The sequence below is a fragment of the Heteronotia binoei genome, chromosome 5 (assembly GCF_032191835.1).
Source record: "Heteronotia binoei isolate CCM8104 ecotype False Entrance Well chromosome 5, APGP_CSIRO_Hbin_v1, whole genome shotgun sequence".
Taxonomy (NCBI): domain Eukaryota; kingdom Metazoa; phylum Chordata; class Lepidosauria; order Squamata; family Gekkonidae; genus Heteronotia; species Heteronotia binoei.
In genome coordinates, this window is record NC_083227.1 from 99,834,380 (window position 1) to 99,855,714 (window position 21,335).

The 21,335-nt window shown below is 42.1% G+C and overlaps 1 protein-coding gene across 1 annotated transcript in view; it reads right to left on the reverse strand.

Moving 5' to 3' along the window:
- The window catches only part of IARS1 (isoleucyl-tRNA synthetase 1), a 150,601-nt gene that overhangs the window by 68,260 nt on the left and 61,006 nt on the right, over positions 1-21,335 (reverse strand). Inside the window, exons 13-17 of the mRNA XM_060239879.1 lie at positions 16,591-16,717; positions 10,352-10,425; positions 8,898-9,092; positions 3,036-3,122; positions 2,445-2,528 (exon numbers count right to left, since the gene is read on the reverse strand). Coding sequence (XP_060095862.1) covers positions 2,445-2,528; positions 3,036-3,122; positions 8,898-9,092; positions 10,352-10,425; positions 16,591-16,717 — 567 coding nt within the window. The remainder of the gene's footprint in view (positions 1-2,444; positions 2,529-3,035; positions 3,123-8,897; positions 9,093-10,351; positions 10,426-16,590; positions 16,718-21,335) is intronic.

The window sequence follows — 21,335 nt, forward strand, 5'->3', positions numbered from 1 at the left end:
CAATTTGACTATCAGATTCAAAAGAGTAGGACTTGCCCTTTATAACAAGCCCAATTTCACCGTCCTCGGAGCTCCCAAAGTCAAGATATTTATTTTTAAAGTTTTTAAAACTTCCAAAACGGCGGTCGCAACTTTTTACTGCTCCTTACAATTTTTTTCCCCTTTTAAAAACATCCGAGGTCCACATAAATAATATGACCAATAGTATTTAACTTCTTACCCTCTTCTCAGTTAACTCCAGTAATTTTTAATGTTCCAAATTCTTTAAAAACATTGTTTTTATTTTGACCTCCCAGCAATGGCCACCGATGTTTCTTAATGGTAGTAAATTCCTAGAGTAGGTTTTCCCTCCGCTACTTCCTGCTTTTGTTGCCACAAAGTCTCATTCACACTGGTAAGGAGATCCCATGATACTTGACGTACTTCCTGTCTTGCTTGAATGTGCTGCAGGTCTGTGATGATGGTGCTCTTTTTTCAAAACTGCAAGTAGACTAAACAATAAATTCCTTTCCACTTTTTAGCACTTTTTAACACTGTCTTTTATATTTATAAAGTCCAAATTTCACCTCTTCCTCCCCTCTTCTTCCAGACTTTCTAGATTTTCCTTTCCCACCTTTTAAATTTATTCCATTAAGCTGTAAATAGTTCCGCAATGCAAGATAGTAATTTGTACCTTCTCTTCCAATTATCCAAGTTTCCAGCGGTCTTGCAAAGCTTTAGATGTTTAGCAATCTCCAAGAAGATTAGGATCCTGTCGAACTTATGTCAAATAAATGACTCTGAAAACTTCTGCAGATGATGAAAATGCAACTCATCCCAGAGACCCCTCAAAGGAGCCCCCCCCCCCCCCGGGACTCCCTTTTAGCCAAGATAAATCTCCTCAAAGTTTCCTGTGCATATCTTGGACTAATCTCTGACTGAGAAAAGTAGGCAGTGGGCATTAAATTGCCTTCCACTACAGCCTGCTCCCGTTATGAGAAGCTGCTCAGCTCGACATTTTCCTCCCCCGGAAGTCCAAGAACTAGAATTTATTGAATACTAGATATCTCATTTCCACCCTTTCAGCATCAGCAAAGCATTTTCTTGCTTCAAATTGGAAATCACAGAATTTCCTCTCAATGCATCAGTGGTACCAATAGGTATGGGATTATTTTTTGCTAAACAAGACTTCAGAGTGAGTTGCAAAGCAAGATAGTCAGGTTACCTCTTCTAGCATTATGGCCAAATGGTTATTATGGCTAGATGCTTCTGCTGACCCAGAAATAAGTTTACATAAACCACCTTTAATTGGTTCACATACCATATATTCTTTATCATTAAGTAGTTGATGGAACTTTAAAACTGGCTTGAACTCCATTTACTTTCCCTTTTTTTTTCTTTTTAATTATTTGAATGATAAGCTCAAAATTAACAGATACCCTGCAGTGACAATCCTTAATTCGACACAACTTAATGATAATTTTATAATTGTCTTTATTCATGCTTTACTAAGTAATGTATATGTAATATAATGTATAATAAGTATTGTATTTTACGTCAATCTTTAATAAATAAATAAAAAAGAAACAACTGTCCTATCTCCAAATAACACAAACATGGGCATAATGCTTGCACAGCACCTATGCACAAAGGCATATGCACACATGCAAACCATGCATCCAGTATAACCACATAAAATCTGGAAATTTGTTTGTGTGTGTTAGTGCTATACAATCATTATACTTTCACATGAACACCCAGTAAGCCAACAAGCAGAACAGGCTTTCCTGGGGAAGGGCACAATCATGCTTTTCCACCATGCACAGCAGCTAAGTCTGCACATCCTGGTCAATCAACCTTGTTCTGTTCACTGTCCGATCCCAACCCCATCCCATTCCTCCTCATTAGAACCTTTCCCAATATTTTAAACCAAATTTGCAGACATCCACCGATGCTTAAAAAAAACAGAAGGGGAACTGTAAGAAAAGGTCATTTCTAAACAAACATGCCTTAAACAAACCTAAGGCTTGATCTAGATGGTAATGATATCTAAGAGCTAAGCTAGAACTTTCTATCAGATGTGCTACTGTTTTATTTGCAGGGAGTTTTTATATAGATAAATATTTTAAAATGTGACTATCTCTCTCTACTGGCTGTCTGACTTGGTATAATGTATTCTGCCACCTCAAACTTCTACCACCACATTATGCTGCAGATCTAGACAAGACCTAATTCACAATCTCACCAAGATGTCCCAATGTTCCTCAATGCTTTCGGTTTCACAAAACAAAAGTGACTGCACTTTTTAAAAAGTTACCTGTAATATAAGGATGGGGGAATCAAACATGCATACCAATGCTGAAAGAACATGAACAAACCAAAACAAGTTCTAAAAAGTAGCATTCTAAAGTTGTGGACCTTTGAACATTAAATGTAAAAAAGGAAGAAGAACTGTAGATTCTGACCTCAGTGCATCAGCCCCATATGAGTTTACAATGTTTACTGGATCAGGGTAATTCTTCTTTCGTTTGCTCATCTTTTGCCCATCACTACAAAGAGATAAATCATGGATACTATGACAATATATATAGATATATACATTGTTGATAGAATTCTCACAATTATTCTTGAGAAATAAGTGCACTGCTTTTATAACTAAAGCAGTAGGCCTTTGACAACAATAAAGATGGCAATATAAAGATCAATGGAGGCAGAGAAAACAGCAAAGATTTCCTTCCTATATTTAACATTTCAAAGTAATCCAAAGCCTTATTTAGATTATTTACAGAATTCTACTCCTTTTTGCTTTATTCTAGAGAGATTTGAACATAGTTCTTTTTTGAAGGGGTTGAACCCTTCACAGCAAAATCACTGTGGTTCACCTACAGTTCAAGATTTCTTACTGGTGCAATGGCTGACCTCCACTGTCAACTTTGCATACTTTCCAGGACTTAAACAATGTACTGAAAGCAAGAACTATGCTTAAAAGCTTAACATTTGCAGCACACATTTCATCTGAAGCAGAAATTTGGAAAACAGCAAAGTAGTATACTCACCTGGCAAGAACAAGGCCATTTACAATGACATTTTTGAAAGGAGGCTTCCCAAAAAGAGCTGTAGATAACACTAGCAAAGTGTAAAACCTGAAAAACAAAGCAGTAATTAGCAGCTGACTTGGGCCACATTATAGACTACCTGATGCTAAAGCAGCATGCTTTCAGCTCTTACATGCCTTAACTGTTTCATTAGACAGAACTGGATCATTCTAGTAACCTGGGAACATGGGGGGTGGGGGCAGAAACCCAAGAGTGTTTTGTATTATTTCCCCAATTATTAGTTTCTTATAGCAACTGCATCATTATGCAACAGTACAAAACTACAGTGTCAAAGGAATACTAACTGTGCCAAACAACACCAAAGGACATAAATAGCACAGTATTTCTAGTATGCATCTATTCCACTGCTTACATAACATCTGTAAACTTTGCTTTAAAATGTTACTAGATCCTATCCAGGACAGAGACACAAATAATGTGAACATATGACCCAAGCGCAAACATCTTCAATACCACACTTGAAAACCAAGTTACCTATATAGCAATAGTCACTTTTCATACTTTAGCCTATACTCCATCTATATTCAGTTAAATCTAATAAGCAGAAATGCTAATGGTTTGCATTCTTTATTTCCTCCCCAATATATAATTTCTTTTTTCAACAAATACACTAATGAAAAAATAATAATTCTTATAGCTAACACCTTTTCCTCATATAAGCCATGGGAGCCACAACTATAAGCAGAATGTATGGGCTGGGGGTCCATGAAGACTATAAGTGGGAGAGGAGAGAAATGCTTGGAAATTTTTGTTCTATCAGTTCTCCTCCTTTAGCGCACTATGGACTCTTACAATTCAGGACAGGCCAAATCCCTACCTTGCTATCTCTTCCCCCTCACACACTTTTTAACTGACTCTCAAATGCTCTCCACGTGCTAAGAACAGTGCATGCTCAGTACTCATTAGTAGGGGTGTTAAAAAGTGAGGGGAAGGGGGAGAGAGAGAGAAGCATCAATAAAATGCAACTGTAGCAGGAAAATAACAGAGCCACACACATTACTGGTATGAAGCGAGGTTTTTTACTTCTGGTACCAAAAGCAGGGTCCTGTTGAGAAGCATAGCTCCAAAATACTGAACCTCCCCCCCCTCCCCAACTCAATCCTCAGACCGTCTTTTTAAGCACAAATCAAGCTTAGCAGGCAGGCTCACAAGTTTATCTGATTCAACATTCCCCACCCCCTTGCAACTCCTTGTAGTACTTTTCCATTCCTCCTGTCTCCTTCCTTTATCAGCTCCAAAGAAGCTTCTCAATGAGGCCCCTTTGTCTTATCCTAATACACATCTATGAACACACACCCACTGAAGGCTCTCTGTGCTTCTGACAAACACTGCATCAGACACCCTCGTTTTGAAGGCAGAAGCATGCTTTCATTCAATATTATAGGGGCATTCATTAATTATTCAGGGGTCCCCCTTCACAACGTCACCAAAATAATTCAGCTTTTCTTTACTGGCTTTCACCAGGTAAAGTGGATAAAAGAAACTACCTAACACAAAATGTCTGCTGAAACTAAACAGCCTTGGCCCTGAAAAAGTGAGAAACTTCCTAAGAATCGCATGTACACCACAAAACAACCCTCAAAAATACTCTTGCTCAGTCAAGCAGTCATTCATTCACTAAGATGTTTATATTCCACCTTGCCTCTATGTTCAACTCAACTCACAAGTAATAATGAACACATTACAAAGAAAAACTAGGGATTGGTACGAGCTGAGAAATCAACATTAGAATTGACTTTTGCAATTCTTGAGAAATCAACATTAGAATTGACTTTTGCAATTCTTGAGAAATCAACATTAGAATTGACTTTTGCAATTCTTGACAAAATCAACATTAGATCCGGTCGAATTGGCACACTACCGGCCAGTCTCGAATTTGCCCTTTTTGGGTAAATTCACTGAGAGGGCAGTGGCGTTGCAGCTACAGAGTTTCCTGGAGGATGCATCCGTTCTTGACCCCCATCAGTCCGGCTTTCGCCTGGGTCATGGGACGGAGACAGTGCTGGTTGCCCTGGTGGATGATCTTCAGCGGCATCTGGATCGAGGCGGCTTCGTGGTACTGATGTTGTTAGACCTATCGGCAGCGTTCGATACGGTCGACTATCAGTTGCTCACTTGCCGCTCGCCGACGCAGGGATTCAGGGGCTGGCCTTACAATGGCTTTCCTCTTTCCTTGAAGGTCGGGGACAAAGGGTGGCGATTGGGTCCCAGAGACACACGCTTGACTGCGGGGTGCCTCAGGGGGCGGTGCTCTCCCCGATGTTGTTCAACATCTATATGTGCCCCCTTGCCCAGATTGCCCGAAGGTATGGGTTGGGTTGCCATCAGTATGCTGATGACACCCATCTCTATCTACTAATGGACGGCCAGCCTGCCTGTGTCCCAGAAAACTTGGACCTGGCGTTGCAAGCTGTGGCTAAATGGCTCAGACTGAGTGTACTGAAGCTAAATCCAGCCAAGACAGAGCTCCTTTGCCTAGGTCGTCGTGGCCCGGGAAGGGAAATCCCCTTACCAGCCTTTGACGGCGCGCCACTGACAACGGCGCACAAGGTCAGGAGCTTGGGGGTACTATTGGAGTCTTCCTTGACAATGGAGGCTCAAATAGCAGCCACTGCCAAGTCCGCATTCTTTCATTTTAGGCGGGCGAGGCAGTTGGCCCCTTTCCTGGAGCATGACGATCTGGCAACGGTGATCCACGCAATGGTCACCTCGAGGTTGGACTACTGTAACGCCCTCTACATGGGGTACCCCTGTGCCGAACCCGGAAGTTGCAGTTAGTGCAAAATGCCGCTGCCCAGCTGCTATTAGGGCTTCCTAGATGGGAGCACATCTAGCCGGGGCTCCGGGGACTGCACTGGCTGCCAATAATATACCGAGTTCGGTACAAGGTGCTGATTATTACCTTTAAAGCCCTATATGGCCTAGGACCTGCCTACCTTAGGGACCGTCTCTCCCCACATGTTCCCCAGAGAGTGCTGAGATCGAGTTCTCAAAATCTGCTTGCAATCCCCGGGCGAAAGGAGGCCTGACTTAAGTTGACCAGAGACAAGGCCTTTTAAATCACAGCCCCTTGCTGGTGGAATCAGCTACCGGAAGAGGTGAGGGCCCTGTGGGACCTTGGGCAGTTCTGCAGGGCCTGTAAGACAGTCCTCTCCCAGTTGACATACAACTGATAGGTACTTGAAAATTTCAAATAGAAGGCTATAGTATGGTACTTTGGTAAATGGCTTTGTTTTACTGTTTTACTGTTTTTACTGGTTTATTGTTTAAATGTTGTAAATTGATGTATTTTAAAACTTAATCCTATGTTAGAACTTTTGTGTTGTGAGCCGCCCTGAGCCGCTTTGGTGGAAAGGGCGGGATATAAACTAAATAAAATGAAATGAAAAAAAAGAAATGAACCACATTTTCCCCATGGTGGCTCTTTTGGTTAGTTTTTGCAGTTTCTTCTTCCGATTCAATCAGTTCCTGGCAACACTGGGTGTGGACTTGTGGAGAGCCCTAGAAACAACCAAAGCAGTTGTCCTTAGCTTGATTGGCAGCTCTGGAAGTCAACCATGGGGCTCCCATTCTGCTTTATTGGAACAGATTATGTATCAGTGTAATAACCACACCCTGACTCAGCTGCTTTCGCTTTGCAGTACAAAGACAGAAGAGTTTGTTCAGTTGTTGTTTGCTGTATGGCTGATTTAGGGTAGGCTTTGAGGGACTCCTTTTTTTCCCCACACAGTGAGACAATTTTTCAAACATGTCTCCCAGCTGGGAAGGTGGTTCCTTGCTGTGATTTCAGGGACCAAACCTGAAGCTAGAGTACAGCTTTCCTGGGGCATCTGCTTTGGAAGGCTGTAACTTGGACATCCCATATCCAATCTTTCCCAAATTTGGAGGGCTGGTGGAGGAGAGCTTGCTGAAAACTTCCTGTGAGTTTGGTTTCTCTAACTTGTAAAGAGTCTGTTCTACCACCTCCCAAACCAAACAAACCACAAAACAGTTCAGGAAATCAAACAAACTGCACACCAACATGAACCAATATTTTCCTGGTTCATGCTCATCCCTAATCAAAATAAAATAAAATACAATCCCCAAATACTTCCCCTCCCAAAAGATTGGCTGCTGTTCCACCCCATCAAAAGTACTGGCAAACCACCATTCCTTGCACTGTTTTCTGAAGACCTCCAATAAGGGGGATCCCCTCATCTCTACAGGAGAAGATTCCACGAAGTGGAGACCACAAAGAAAAATTCCTGGGTTCTAGTTACCCTAAGTGACAAAACAGCCAGCTGATGGCAGCCTGAAGACCAGAGTTGGCAGATGGGATCATATGGCAGGACACAGTCCTTTGGGTATGAGGACACCAGGCTGTAAAGGCTTAAGCAGCAGGATGAAGGGCTTTAAAGGTAATAATCAGCACTGGCAACCAGCGCAGCTCTTTCAAAATGAACAGTATATATTCTCACTGGCTAGCTACAGACAGTAACTGGACTGCAACAGTCTGGACCAGCTACAGTTTCCTGGTCTTCAAGGACAAATTACAGTAGGGCATGTTACAATAATCCAGCTGTGAGGGTACAAAAGCATTAGCATGGCCAGATCAGCTGATTCTAAGAAAAGGCAGAGATGCCACTGATAGATGTTAGTTGGGTATAATTGATAGTCAGCCACTGAACTGATAATTGATAGTCAGCCACTGAACTGACCTGCTTTTCAAATAGCAATCCAGGAGAACTCTTAAGTTCTTAACCTGCTCTGCAAAAGTCAATTCTATGCCATCCAGGACAAGTGGATCCAGTCCCTCCAGAACATGAGCCTTCCTGACTAGCATTACTTCAGTGTTGTCTGGATTCAACTTCAGCTTGTTCATCTTTAAGCTCCTAGCCATGGCCTCAAAGTACTAGATCAGAAACAAGACAGATGAATCTGGAGATTGGGATAATGAAATATAGAGCTCAGCATCAGCTGCATATGACCCTCAACTCCACTGCTTGGGACAATCACATTCAGCAGCCTCATGACTATATGTATAAGCACAGGCAAGAATTCTTTAATTTCTAAAGTGTAAATAGCTTCACTGTGCTGTATTTCCTATCCCATTTCCCTTCCTGGCTGCCATCCTAATGATCCTCAGTTCCTGGCCTCTCTATACTACACCTGTCTGAGCAGAGGAAATACAATTTCACACCTGCATTCTATACAGCACTGGCCCCCACCCTTTTTGGCACCAGGGACCGGTTTTGTGGAAAACAATTTTTCCACGCACCAGTGGGGGGGGGGGGTTAGTGCTGGGGGTTTTGCCATCCCAGCTCCCCCCCCTGCCCACTCCACATCCCTGCCCCCCATAGGGGGCGTCTTTAAATAAGGAGGAGACTGGGGTTGTTTCTGCCTCCCCCTCCCACTTAAAGAGTCTACAAATGAGGGATAGACTAAGGTCACAGAAGCGCTGCCCCCTCTACTGGTCCAGAACCCTGCAAGGCAAGGCAGCCTTGGAGTGAGGTCATGCTGCCTCTTTAGTCTGGGGCTGCTCTGCCTCACTCCACGGCCCAGTTGCTAGCAGACCACGAACAGGTAGCGGTCCATGGCCCGGTGGTTGGGGACCCCTGCTTACAGCACCAAGCACACTGTGATTCTAACAACAACATTAATACTTTCAAGCTTTTCATACAAATTGTATCCATGAAAATTCATTAGCGGAGCACTAACTTATAATTATAGATAACACAGTGGTCAAATGATGTTGGCTAAAATAAGATCATTCAGACTGACAAAAGGCTCCACGTTGCATAAGGTAATGACAAAAAAAGTTACCATCCTCTGGTTTGATCAATGCCTTCAGCAATGAAGTCAGCAGGAAAAACATCTTCAAATTCTTTCCTGTTCTCAAATGGATAATGGACCTGGGCATAAGGCATGCTTCCACTCTCAAACCAACAATCAAAAACTTCTGAAATGCGATGTAGTACACCTTTGCCACAGCGTGAAGGAATCGTTATTTGATCAACACTAAAGGAAAAAAAATATATACATTCCATCAACACAATGAATTCCAGATGCACAAATAGACTATGGACTCTTACAATTCAGGACAGGCCAAATCCCTACCTTGCTATCTCTTCCCCCTCACACACTTTTTAACTGACTCTCAAATGCTCTCCACATGCTAAGAACAGTGCATGCTCAGTACTCATTAGTAGGGGTGTTAAAAAGTGAGGGGAAGGGGGAGAGAGAGAGAAGCATCAATAAAATGCAACTGTAGCAGGAAAATAACAGAGCCACACACATTACTGGTATGAAGCGAGGTTTTTTACTTCTGGTACCAAAAGCAGGGTCTTGTTGAGAAGCATAGCTCCAAAATACTGAACCTCCCCCCCTCCCCAATTCGATCCTCAGACTGTCTTTTTAAGCACAAATCAAGCTTAGCAGGCAGGCTCACAAGTTTATCTGATTCAACATTCCCCACCCCCTTGCAACTCCTTGTAGTACTTTTCCATTCCTCCTGTCTCCTTCCTTTATCAGCTCCAAAGAAGCTTCTCAATGAGGCCCCTTTGTCTTATCCTAATACACATCTATGAACACACACCCACTGAACGCTGTCTGTGCTTCTGCCAAACACTGCATCAGACAACCTCGTTTTGAAGGCAGAAGCGTGCTCCCATTCAATATTATAGGGGTATTCATTAATTATTCAGGGGTCCCCCTTCACAACATCACCAAAATAATTCAGCTTTTCTTTACTGGCTTTCACCAGGTAAAGTGGATAAAAGAAACTACCTAACACAAAATGTCTGCTGAAACTAAGCAGCCTTGGCCCTGAAAAAGTGAGAAACTTCCTAAGAATCGCATGTACACCACAAAACAACCCTCAAGGCAGGATGAAAATGAAATCACACATAACACATTAATTAGACAGCTAGCCTATATAGCCAGCACAGCAAACTGGTCTGTTAGCATAAAAGAAAATTCTGGAGAGACAGCACATGTCCTCTGATGATACCATCCTGTACTACATCCTCTCCCTTTTCCCAAAGAGAAAACAAATGGATACCTTTTCATAAACTTTACTAGAAAGAAGGTTTAACTATCTACCAGTTCATACTTGTCTGGGCAAACAGTGCTTCCTAGATTCTAAAATAAAGGGTATGCTTCAAAAACAGATTCAGTCTGGACAAGAAGTCCTACCTATTATAAGTCCTACCTATTATAAGTCCTACCTATTATAAAATTATAACAAATTCTGACTTGCTTTTGTCATAATCACTAACCTTTCCCTGTGGAGATCAGTGACTTTCACTCCTGACCGCTCTTCCAGCTCTGCTAGAGATCCAATGCAGACCACCTGTATTTAAAAAGATATTAAAATTTATTCTTCTTATAAGTTTAAACAATGCTGCAATGGTACTAACAGCTCACAGCTGATGCATTGCAAAGTCTCAATGGGTGCTGCATTTTAAGTAGCCAGCTTTAACTATGATTTTTAACTTTCAATATGGAAATAAAAGCTTTTCCAGAATCAAACTACATAAATAGATAATCAAAACAACATCTTCCTTGAAGGTCTAATAAACCCAGAATATTTTCACCCAACACCAAACACATTTATAGCTTGATATTAAGTATGTATACTATCATTCAAAACTTAGTTAGCATATAAAATTAAATTCCACAAATATGCCAATGAATACAAAGGTACAAAATAGCTTAAGTTGCAACAAAGAAAACTGCAACTATACCCTATACTAAAGCAAAAGAAGTGAAGCCTGCTCTACTGTTATTTTAGTATGTTCTACTAAGAATTTCTCAGTGTTCCCCTAAATTTCCTTATTTTTCAAATTGAAAAAGTAAATGCTATATCTTTTGAGTAACATCTTGTATTGAAAACCATGCTATTCATTCACAAAGCAAAAAAAGTATTTAATAATAATTTTTTCCAGTGTCCTCAAAACTTAACATGGGTGAGGGGAGGAGATGTAGCCAATCCTCCAAGAGCTTAGAGAGCCTACTGTAAGCTCTTGGAGGATTGGCTACATCAATGGGGTGTGGCCTAATATGCAAAGGAGTTCCTGCTACCAAAAAAAGCCCTGGAGGAGCTCATCAGCTGCTGGATCCTAAGGCATGAACATCTGCCAAGACTCTGCCACTCCTTGGCTCAGAGGCAGGCCCGTAGCTATTGGGGGGGGGGGGCTCTGAAGGCCCCACCACAACTTTCTGTCGAGGCCCCAATGGGAGAGCGAGAGGCAGCAGGTCTTTGTGCTCTCACAGCCAGCTGGCCGTAAAAGTGGGAAGACCTGGCCTGCTAGCCCTGCCTTTCTCTCCCCTTCTGCTTGGCTGAGCAGAACACAAGAACAAGAGGTGGTGGGGTCTTTGTGCTTCTGCAGCCAACTGGCTGCAGAAGCAGGAAGACCTGGCTTATCAGCCCTGCTTGGCAAGTGCTGGAGCTGGGATGACTTTGCATTTCTGGGCTTGGGCTGCTGGTGACATTTTTGCAGTCACTCAACTGAGATGGAGAAAGAGGCTGTCAGGGAACTTCCATGCAGTGGTGGCAGCTGTTCAGGGGAACAAACCTTCCCTTCTCTCCACTTACAAAAGACTTCACGGTTGGGCAAACTTCTCAGGCCAGGGGGAGAGCGTTAATGTGTGTGCACCAAGGGAGAGTGAGAGGCAGCAGGTCTTCATGCTTCTCACAGCTGGCTAGCTGCGAAAGCAGGAAAACCCAGCCTGCCAGCCAAGCAAGATGGGAGAGCAAGAGGCAGTGGGTCTTTAGACTTCTCACAGCTGATCGGCTGTGAAAACAGGAAGACCCAGCCTGCCAACACCGCTTCTCTCATCCCTCCTGCTTGGCTGAGCAGGACGGGAGAATGAGAGGTGGCGGGTCTTCTCACAGTAAGCTTTAAAGCAAAAGCAGGAAGATTGCACCCAGGGAGGCTGCCTCTGAGGGGCATAGCCAGGATTTTTAAAGTCAGGGCACTTTGAAAAAATCTGAGTGCCCCACAGATTGTTAAAAAGCCCCTGAACCTAAAAAAAAAAACTATGGCTACGTCCTTGCTCAGAGGTCTGTGAAATCTGTAGACCTGGTTGGGGACTGCAGTCTTACAAGGAGGGGAGGCAGGTAAGTGGCAGGGTCCCTCCCTCCTCCTTCACACACAGCAGACCTTTTTCCAAAGAAACCTGAGTGGGAGACGGTTTCCGGTGTGGAGGAGGACATGTGCCACTGCACTCTGCAAAGCTATCCTTGGAGCACACACATTAACGCTCCCCCTCTGGCCTGAGAAGTTTGCCCAACCGTGAAGTCTTTTGTAAGTGGAGAGAAGGGAAGAAGGTTTGTTCCCTCAAACAGCTGCCACCACTGCATGGAAGTTCCCTGACAGCCTCTTTCTCCATCTCAGTTGAGTGACTGCAAAAATGTCACCAGCAGCCCAAGCCCAGAAATGCAAAGTCATCCCAGCTCCAGCATGCTCTCCCCAAAAATAATAACAATAACAATTAAAAACCTCAACCTCATTCCAGGTTCAAAAACAACAAGCAGAGGAAATGGCTGACCTCCAAAATTGACTCTCCCTTTTCCATCCCTGCAACCCAGTTATGCTACTCAAAAGCAGCTGCAAAGAGATATCTTAGAACAGGGGAACATTTACGACCCTCGAGATCTCCTAGTCTGGCCCTTGGGGATTGCTGGGCTGAGCTGAGCCATGTGGCAGTCACCATGGGGCCGAGCTGGCCAGCAAGGATCATGCAGCCCAGCCGCACTCTGCAATGGCCTCCCTGGGGCCTGGCTGGCTGGCAGGGATCACAGGGCCCAGCCGTGCTGCACAGCGGCCTCCATGGGGCCTGGCTAGCCAGCCAGGATCACTGCAGGGCCTGAAAAAGTCACTGTCACAGTTCAGAAGTTTTCCCAAAATTTTTAATTTCCCTTTCTTTCTATTTCTTCTCCCCATTTCTTTGTTTTCCTTAGTTTCCCTTTCTTCTCCCATTTCTTTATGTCCTTTTCTTTCTATTTCTCTCCTAATTTCTTTATTTCCCTTTATTCTTCTTTCTTCCCTCCATTTCATTTCCCTTTCTTTCCCTCATTTCTTTCTTTCCTTTTCTCTCCTTCCTTCCTTTCTCTCTTTCTCTCTCTTTCTGTGGAGCCTGGGTGGTGGGCATTGTGAATGACTGCTGCTGGGGTATGCAGTTTCCACATGAAGGGAGGCAGGGGTGGGGGTGGGAGCCAGCTACCACCAGTTCAATTTGCACTTGATTATCCCAGATGGTGTGGTCTAATATGCTAATGATTGTGTGACCTAATATGGGATGTGGTCTAATATGCTAATGAGTTTCTGCTGGGCTTTTTCTACAAAAAAACCCCCTGGACCCAGGCATTTGCCTAGAGCGGCAGGATGGGGGGGGGGTGCCAAATTAGGCTCTCCCTACATGACTTCAAACAGAAAAACAATTATTTGCATTAATTTTGCTGGCCTGAATCTTTCTCCCTCGGTGGAGCATTGTTTTTCAAGTTGATAATTTTGTACAACCCGCGAATGATGTTATAAATGTCCAAATGGCCCTTGGCAGAAAAAGGTTCCCCACCCGTCTTAGAAGGAGAAGCAGAGCTAGTACATGCCCCAACTCGCTTCCTCTGAAGTTATCAGATCGACTGCAGAGGCTTTCCCAGGCATCTGCTTGCTCATCCTTCCGTAAAAGCTGACTAGGTAGAAGGAATCACCTCCACCTGCCTCTTTGGGGGACCATGGTTTGCAAATTCAAGCTACTAGTCCCAACTAGTCACAACCTTCCTCTGCCAAAGAATTCCAAGAGCAGGCAGCTTCTTTTTAAAGAGTGCAAGAATTCCTTGAAGCTCTCATTTGGGGTGCCCCATAACTTTCTCCCAGATTCAACCTGGCCTTACCCGAGGCAGTCCTTTCCACAGCCCAATTCAGAAAGCTCCCAGGAAAGGATTTCTTGCCCTTTTACATGCTCCTCTCTTGCTCTTTTTCTTCCCCTTTCCACCTGCAGAAGCCGGAGACATGCCTCTTCTTACCACACATCCACACTCCTGCCACACCTCCATTCCTGATTTACAGTGGTCACTGGTTGCCTACGCCACCTATCAAGACCTATGGTCAGAATCTTGGCTTCAAGGGGTGAGGCGCGGCAGGTGGCACTATGATGTTGTCAAGATCGGCATGGGCCCAGAGGAGGTTCTGGCCGGAGGTGGAGCCCAGCTGGGCACAGGAGAAGCAGGTGAAAATGAAGCTGAATGAACTGGGAAGTTCAGCAGTCCAGTCCTCTGCTCCCTATACTCAGTGACTGATCAGAAGTGCAAGGGTGGACAGGAGGGGGTGGAGGGCCCACCCTGGGCGGGCCAGTTCTGGCCTGCAGGCCATAGGCATACCAACAAGCAAACTTTTGGAACTTATGCCTATCAACATTGTGGACAGGTGCCTCAGCTAGCAAATTTCTGAGAACTCCATATGGAGTCAAATTACACAGTTAATGCACTGGAGTATTATGTCTGATGAAATGTAGGCAATAAAGATCCAGAGGTCACATCATTATAAAGAGGAGGATCTTCTAGGATATGAATATCGAAGAAGATCTTCTGGGATACAAGAATTCTTCCTTCTGGTCTTGTGTTATTTCCAATAACCTGGGAGACTATTTATACATTGCACTTTGGACTTTTTCCTCAGCTGATTATTTAAACAGTACACATTGTATGAGTACTTGGCTTATTACTTTATGGTCAGTAAATTAACGCAAACTTTATTTAAACTATTTAAATTATTAGAGTTATACATAAGCGTCAACATCATGGTATATATTCTGCTTTGGGTCACCACTCTAAGCAGGGCACTAGGAACACAAGGTACTCCAAATAAGGATGTAAGAAATTTTGACTGATTTGCTTCTAGTTTTCAGAACTCTCTGTACAGACACAACTGTGAACCATACATAAATCAGGATATCACCTTGTCTTAGAAGACTTTTACTGCATATAGTATGTGAGAACTCCCTCTTGTGAAAAAAGAAATTTAAAGTTGCTGTGGCCACTTTCTGGGCAGACTCAGTTGGATGGGAAAGAAGAGCTCTCCATGAACCAGACAACTGGAACACTACTCCAAAATATCTGAACACTTTAAATTGTTCAATTTCATGGCCATCAATCTGCCATCTCTATTTGGTGAGTTTTTTAAGAAAACAAGAATTTTGATTGTTAAGTGCTCCTCTTTACAGTAAGCTGTAAGTTTCCAGAGGATTCTTCTAAGTCCTACTTCAGAGTATGATAGAATAATGGTATCATCCACATATAGAAATGTGAAGATTAATCTATTTGTCATATCAGGTAAATGGATGTCGCGATTGTTTAAGGTTTGCATCATAGAGTTTATATAGAAGTAAAATAATAATGGCGTGAGGATGCATCCTTGCTTCACACATCTCTAAACCAGGACTTGTATGAGACAGCTGAAATGCCTTTGATATCTACTCTTTGGGTGCAGTTCTCCAACCAGATCCCTATCCATCTAACTATCCTTGAGTCCAGTCTGCATTCCTACTGTTTACCCAGTAGAACGTCATGGGGAATCTTGCAAAAGACTTTACTTTCTCCCATGTGGCTCCCACTTTATAGAAAAGCCTGCCCAAGGGGGTCAGGAAAGCTCCCAATCTCCTGGTATTCTGGAAAGCATACAAAACTGAATTATTCAAGAGGACCTTTCTGCAGAGGTAATAGGGCTGCACTGTACAAAATTGTTTACAAACTCTTGGATAAATTATGATTAGGAACTGTGGTCTATACTTTCATGAATAGCTTACTGTAAGAAGGATGGTGTTATGTAACTTTTTGCACCACTTAACATGTCATGTTAATATTATACTATGTATCAGTTCTATCTTTTAGGTTCTGGTTGGTTCCAGACTTCTACAATCCTAGCACATTGTCTACTGAATGGCCCATTTTGTTGACTGTAGTGATTCACTATGTGTGTTAGTCTCCCTGAGACAGACTAACCCACATACTGAGTTCTAATTTCCTGGGGCTCTTGCAAAATCCCCTGACTTGGGGATGGGTGAGAGAAAAGACCAAAGACCTCTGCCTTGCCTTAGCTGATAGAAAACTGTATTCACAACTTTCTACAGTAAACTTGCCTACACCATTCTGCACCCCCACTAATGTGGAATTTCCCCATGAGCCAGACCACACAGACCCCTCTACAGGAGTTGAAATAAGAGATGTAAGAGTCCTTCACTTGCAGAATTTCCAATCAGATCCCACTGTTTTTGCTTAGAAGTTGAAGGACCAACAAGAAGATGTAACTGACAAATACAATACTAAGTAAACAGAACGTACTTACAAAGCAAGCGTTCCTGGATTTAGTCTTACTAGGTCATTGCAACTTACATCCTAACAAATGGGATTTAAATTGTATTCTTAATGTGTTTCACTGGAGATTCTCACTCACCAAAAATAGAAAATGAACTGAGGGTTGGAATGTTTTCTTGTTCAAACAATGTTCTTACTTACCTCTTCAAAATCATTGCTGACCCACAATGGGATGGGTGTCCCCCAGTATCTGTTTCGTGAAATAGCCCAGTCCCGTGCATCCCTCAACCAGTTTCCAAATCGCTTCTCTCGCACAAAGTCAGGGACCCTAAAAAAAAATGTTAATGAACAAAATTAATAGGAATTGATAGACATACACCGTTTTATACATCAGAATATTACAGTTCTGTCAGAACATATTCCATTTACTGCCCCAGAATGATTAACAGATAAAGACCAGAGTACGAATTGCCTTCTTCGTGCTCATGCAACTTCCACCCAGTAGTCTTACCATGGTTATGGCATATGTCTGAAACAACCAGGGCTCATTAAGAAGATGAGGCTGGGTGAGTGGGCGTCAACGTGGCAGATGCGGTTCAATGTGGCCAAGTGCAAAGTAATGCACATTGGGGCCAAGAATCCCAGCTACAAATACAAGTTGATGGGGTGTGAACTGGCAGAGACAGACCAAGAGAGAGATCTTGGGGTCATGGTAGATAACTCACTGAAAATGTCAAGACAGTGTGCGTTTGCAATAAAAAAGGCCAACGCCATGCTGGGAATTATTAGGAAGGGAATTGAAAACAAATCAGCCAGTATCATAATGCCTCTGTATAAATCGATGGTGCGGTCTCATTTGGAGTACTGTGTGCAGTTCTGGTCGCCGCACCTCAAAAAGGATATTATAGCATTGGAGAAAGTTCAGAAAAGGGCAACTAAAATGATTAAAGGGCTGGAACATCTTCCCTATGAAGAAAGGTTGAAACGCTTAGGGCTCTTTAGCTTGGAGAAACGTCGACTGAGGGGTGACATGATAGAAGTTTACAAGATAATGCATGGGATGGAGAAAGTAGAGAAAGAAGTACTTTTCTCCCTTTCTCACAATACAAGAACTCGTGGGCATTCGATGAAATTGCTGAGCAAACAGGTTAAAACGGATAAAAGGAAGTACTTTTTCACCCAAAGGGTGATTAACATGTGGAATTCACTGCCACAGGAGGTGGTGGCGTCCACAAGCATAGCCACCTTCAAGAAGGGGTTAGATAAAAATATGGAGCAGAGGTCCATCAGTGGCTATTAGCCACAGTGTGTGTGTGTGTGTGTGTGTGCATATATATATATATATATATATATATATATATATATATATATATATATATATATATATATATATATATATTTGGCCGCTGTGTGACACAGAATGTTGGACTGGATGGGCCATTGGCCTGATCTAACATGGCTTCTCTTATGTTCTTATGTTCTTATGATGATGATATTGGAGTTATATCCCACCCTCCACTCAGAGTTGGCTCACAATCTCCTTTATCTTCGTCCCCCACAACAGACACCCTGTGAGGTGGGTGGGGCTGAGAGGATTCTCACAGCAGCTGCTCTTTCAAGGACAACCTCTGCCAGAGCTCTGGTTGACCCAAGGCCATTCCAGCAGCTGCAAGTGGAGGAGTGAGGAATCACACCCAGTTCTCCCAGATAAGAGTCCGCACACTTAACCACTACACCAAACTAGCTCTCCTAATTAATATTAATTAATATTAGCAGGGATTAAGCAATGAAGTGTGCTTATAGGTAACTGGCCTATAAAAGTCAATATTGTCTACTCTGACAGGTAGCAGTCTCTCTCAGGTAGAAGTCTTTCACAGCACCTGCTTCTGGATTCTTTTTAACAGGAGATGCCAGGAACTAAACCTGGAACCTGGAAAGTATATGCAATTAACTATGGCCACGTCACAGATTCACAAAGGCTTACACAAAGCAGTAAGATTTTATTAAGGTAAAAAGTCATTTATCGACGTTCAGAATAATTACAGAATTAACATGGATTTATGCTAATGCAGTGGTTTTAGAGGATTATTTTCAATAGCCTTCTGTCATTCACTAACATATTATGCACTTGGAGGAAAGTAGCAGAATTACAGCACAATCCAGAGGAAGGGGCAGAAAGTCTTTTGGGAGAAGACGAGCCGCTACGTGGGAGCAGGAAGGGTTTGCACCGACGTATGATTGGCGCCGCCACAGTGGAGGGGAGTTACATGGGCAGGGGGCTGCCTGAGCACCGCTCTGTTCAAGGGCAGCGGCGCCTGAGGGCTGTGCCCGAGCGTGGGCGAAAGTGAGGCAGAGCGCGGCGTTCAGGCAGAGAAGAGGGTGGAATTGGAGGCGCGGCCAGGCTTAGGCGGTTTCCTGACCAGTTTGGCCCAGGACACGCACACCTGAGAGGCGCAACTTTACGTCAACAAAAATGGCGGCGTTGTCCATAGGCACTTGTTGAAACCAAAAACAAAGGTCGCCTCCGCCGCTGCGGAAGCTCGCAAACTCCTTAGGGAACGACGTGATTGCCTCGCCAATCCCCTCGCACCTCGGGCTGATGAGCCCCCTCCCCAGCACCCAATCGCAGTCTCCCCCCTCCTAGAAATATTTCCACTCTGGCCTCACACAACTCTGTTGTTAGGGAGAGGAGTCTATTAAGGTTCTTATAAACTTGTCCATTTCACTCCATGTAATAACTTTTACAATCCAATCCCACTTCTCTGGTATTTTTTCTTGCTTCCACAATTGTGCATACAATGTCCTAGCAGCTGAGAGCAAGTACCAAATTAAAGTCCTATCTTCTTGTGGAAATTTTTCCATTTCTTCATCCATTTTCCTCCATAACTTTTCATAATTATTTTTGAACAAATCAATATTCTTCATTGTTATTTCCACACCCAAATATTTTACTTTAGAAGTAACCTCACATCCCGTTAGGCTCTGCAGTTCCTTTTATTTACTTGCATATTTTTACATAAAAGTTTTGATTTTTCTTTATTAACACAAAGTCCCGCCAATTCCCCAAAATTTTGTATTTTAGCTAACAACAAAGGTGTTATTTGTATAGTATTTTCATTTATAAACATTGTATCATCTGCAAATGCTCTATATTTATAGATAAAACCTTTAATTCTCATTCCTTCTATTTCTTCATCATCTTGTATTTGCATCAGTAAGATTTCAAGAGTCATTATAAACAACAATGGCGAAAGCGGAACCTTGTCTTCTACCTTTGCTAATTTTCATTTCATCTGTAAGATCTGCATTTATACATAACCTTGCACGTTGTTCAGTATATATTGCTTTTATCATTCTTATAAAGTTTTCCCCCAACTTTATTTTTTCCATTACTGCAAACATAAAATCCCAGTTCAGATTATCAAAAGCTTTCTCTGCATCCACAAAAAATAATGCAACTTCCTTCTCTGGATGTCTTTCATAATATTCTACAATATTTACAACAGTTCTAATATTGTCTCTTATTTGCCTTTTGAGAAGAAAACCCGCTTGATCTTCCTTTATAAAATTTATTAAATATTGTTTAAGCCATTCTGCCAGGATTCTTGTGTATATCTTATAATCATTATTTAATAATGAAATTGGTCTATAATTCTTTACATTCGTGACATCTCTATATTCCTTTGGAATCAGCGAAATTACAGCTTCTTTCCATGTATTGGGTATTTTCCCATCTAATCTTATCGCATCCATCAATTTTTGAAGTTTCAGAACTAATTCTTCTTTAAGCATTTTAAAAAATTTTGCCGTATATCCATCTGGTCCAGGTGCCTTTCCATTACATTAATCGCTGCTTCAATTTCTATTTTTTCAATTGGATCGTTCAAAAATTTTTCCATATATTCAGTTAAGGGTGCTATTTTGATTTTTTGCAAATACGTTTCAATCCTTTCTTTCTTTAACACCCTTAAATAAATTAGCATAATACTTAAAAATTCTCTTAATTTCTTCTTGATCCAGCATCTCTTTTCCATCAACCACAATTTTGTTAATAATTTTTCTTCAGTTGCCAAGCCAAGTACTCTCCAGGTTTATTTGCTCCCTCAAAGGATTTCTGTTGTAGTCTTTTCAAATTCCATTCCATTTCCTTATTCAACAAATGTCTCATTTGTGTTTGCAATATTGTAATCTCCCTTATAATTTTCTTTTTCCCTGGCCTTTTTCTTAATTCACCTTTTTTCTTAATTCCATTTTGAATGTCCAGGATCTGTTTATTTATTTATTCTATAACTTATACCCCGCCCTTCCCATAAAATGGCTCAGGGCGGTTTATCTTTTGCTCTCTTATCTTTATTATTCAGAGTTATTAATATTCCTCTCATTACTGTCTTATAGGCATCTCATACCGTCTGAAATTCAATATCTTCTCTATCATTAACTTGGAAATAAGCTTTAGTTTCATTTTCTAAAGATGTCACTATTTCTTTATTTTGTAGTAAATCTTCATTTATTCTCCATCTTCTTGACTTTTTAGACAATTTTGTAATCCACATTATTGGGTTATGGTCAGCTCCTATTTTGGGTAAAATCTCTATCTTCTTTGTTATGAGTCCCAAATCTTTGGTACCCCACAACATGTCAATTCTAGAAAAAGAATTTTGTCTGGCTGAAAAAAAGATATAATCCCGTACTTCAGGATTGAACTTCCTCCATATATCCTCCAAATTCTCTTGTTTAACCAGCTCAAAAAATGATTTTGGCAATTTCCCTTCTTTATCAATTTTTTTCTTCCCAGATCTATCTATTGTGTTCTGAATTGTTCCATTAAAGTCCCCCATCAACAAAATTTGTTCATAAGTCACTTCATCAAGATGTTGCGTAATATTTTTAAAGAAAATGTCCTTTGCACCATTTGGAGTATAAACTCCCAACAAAGTTTTTTTTAG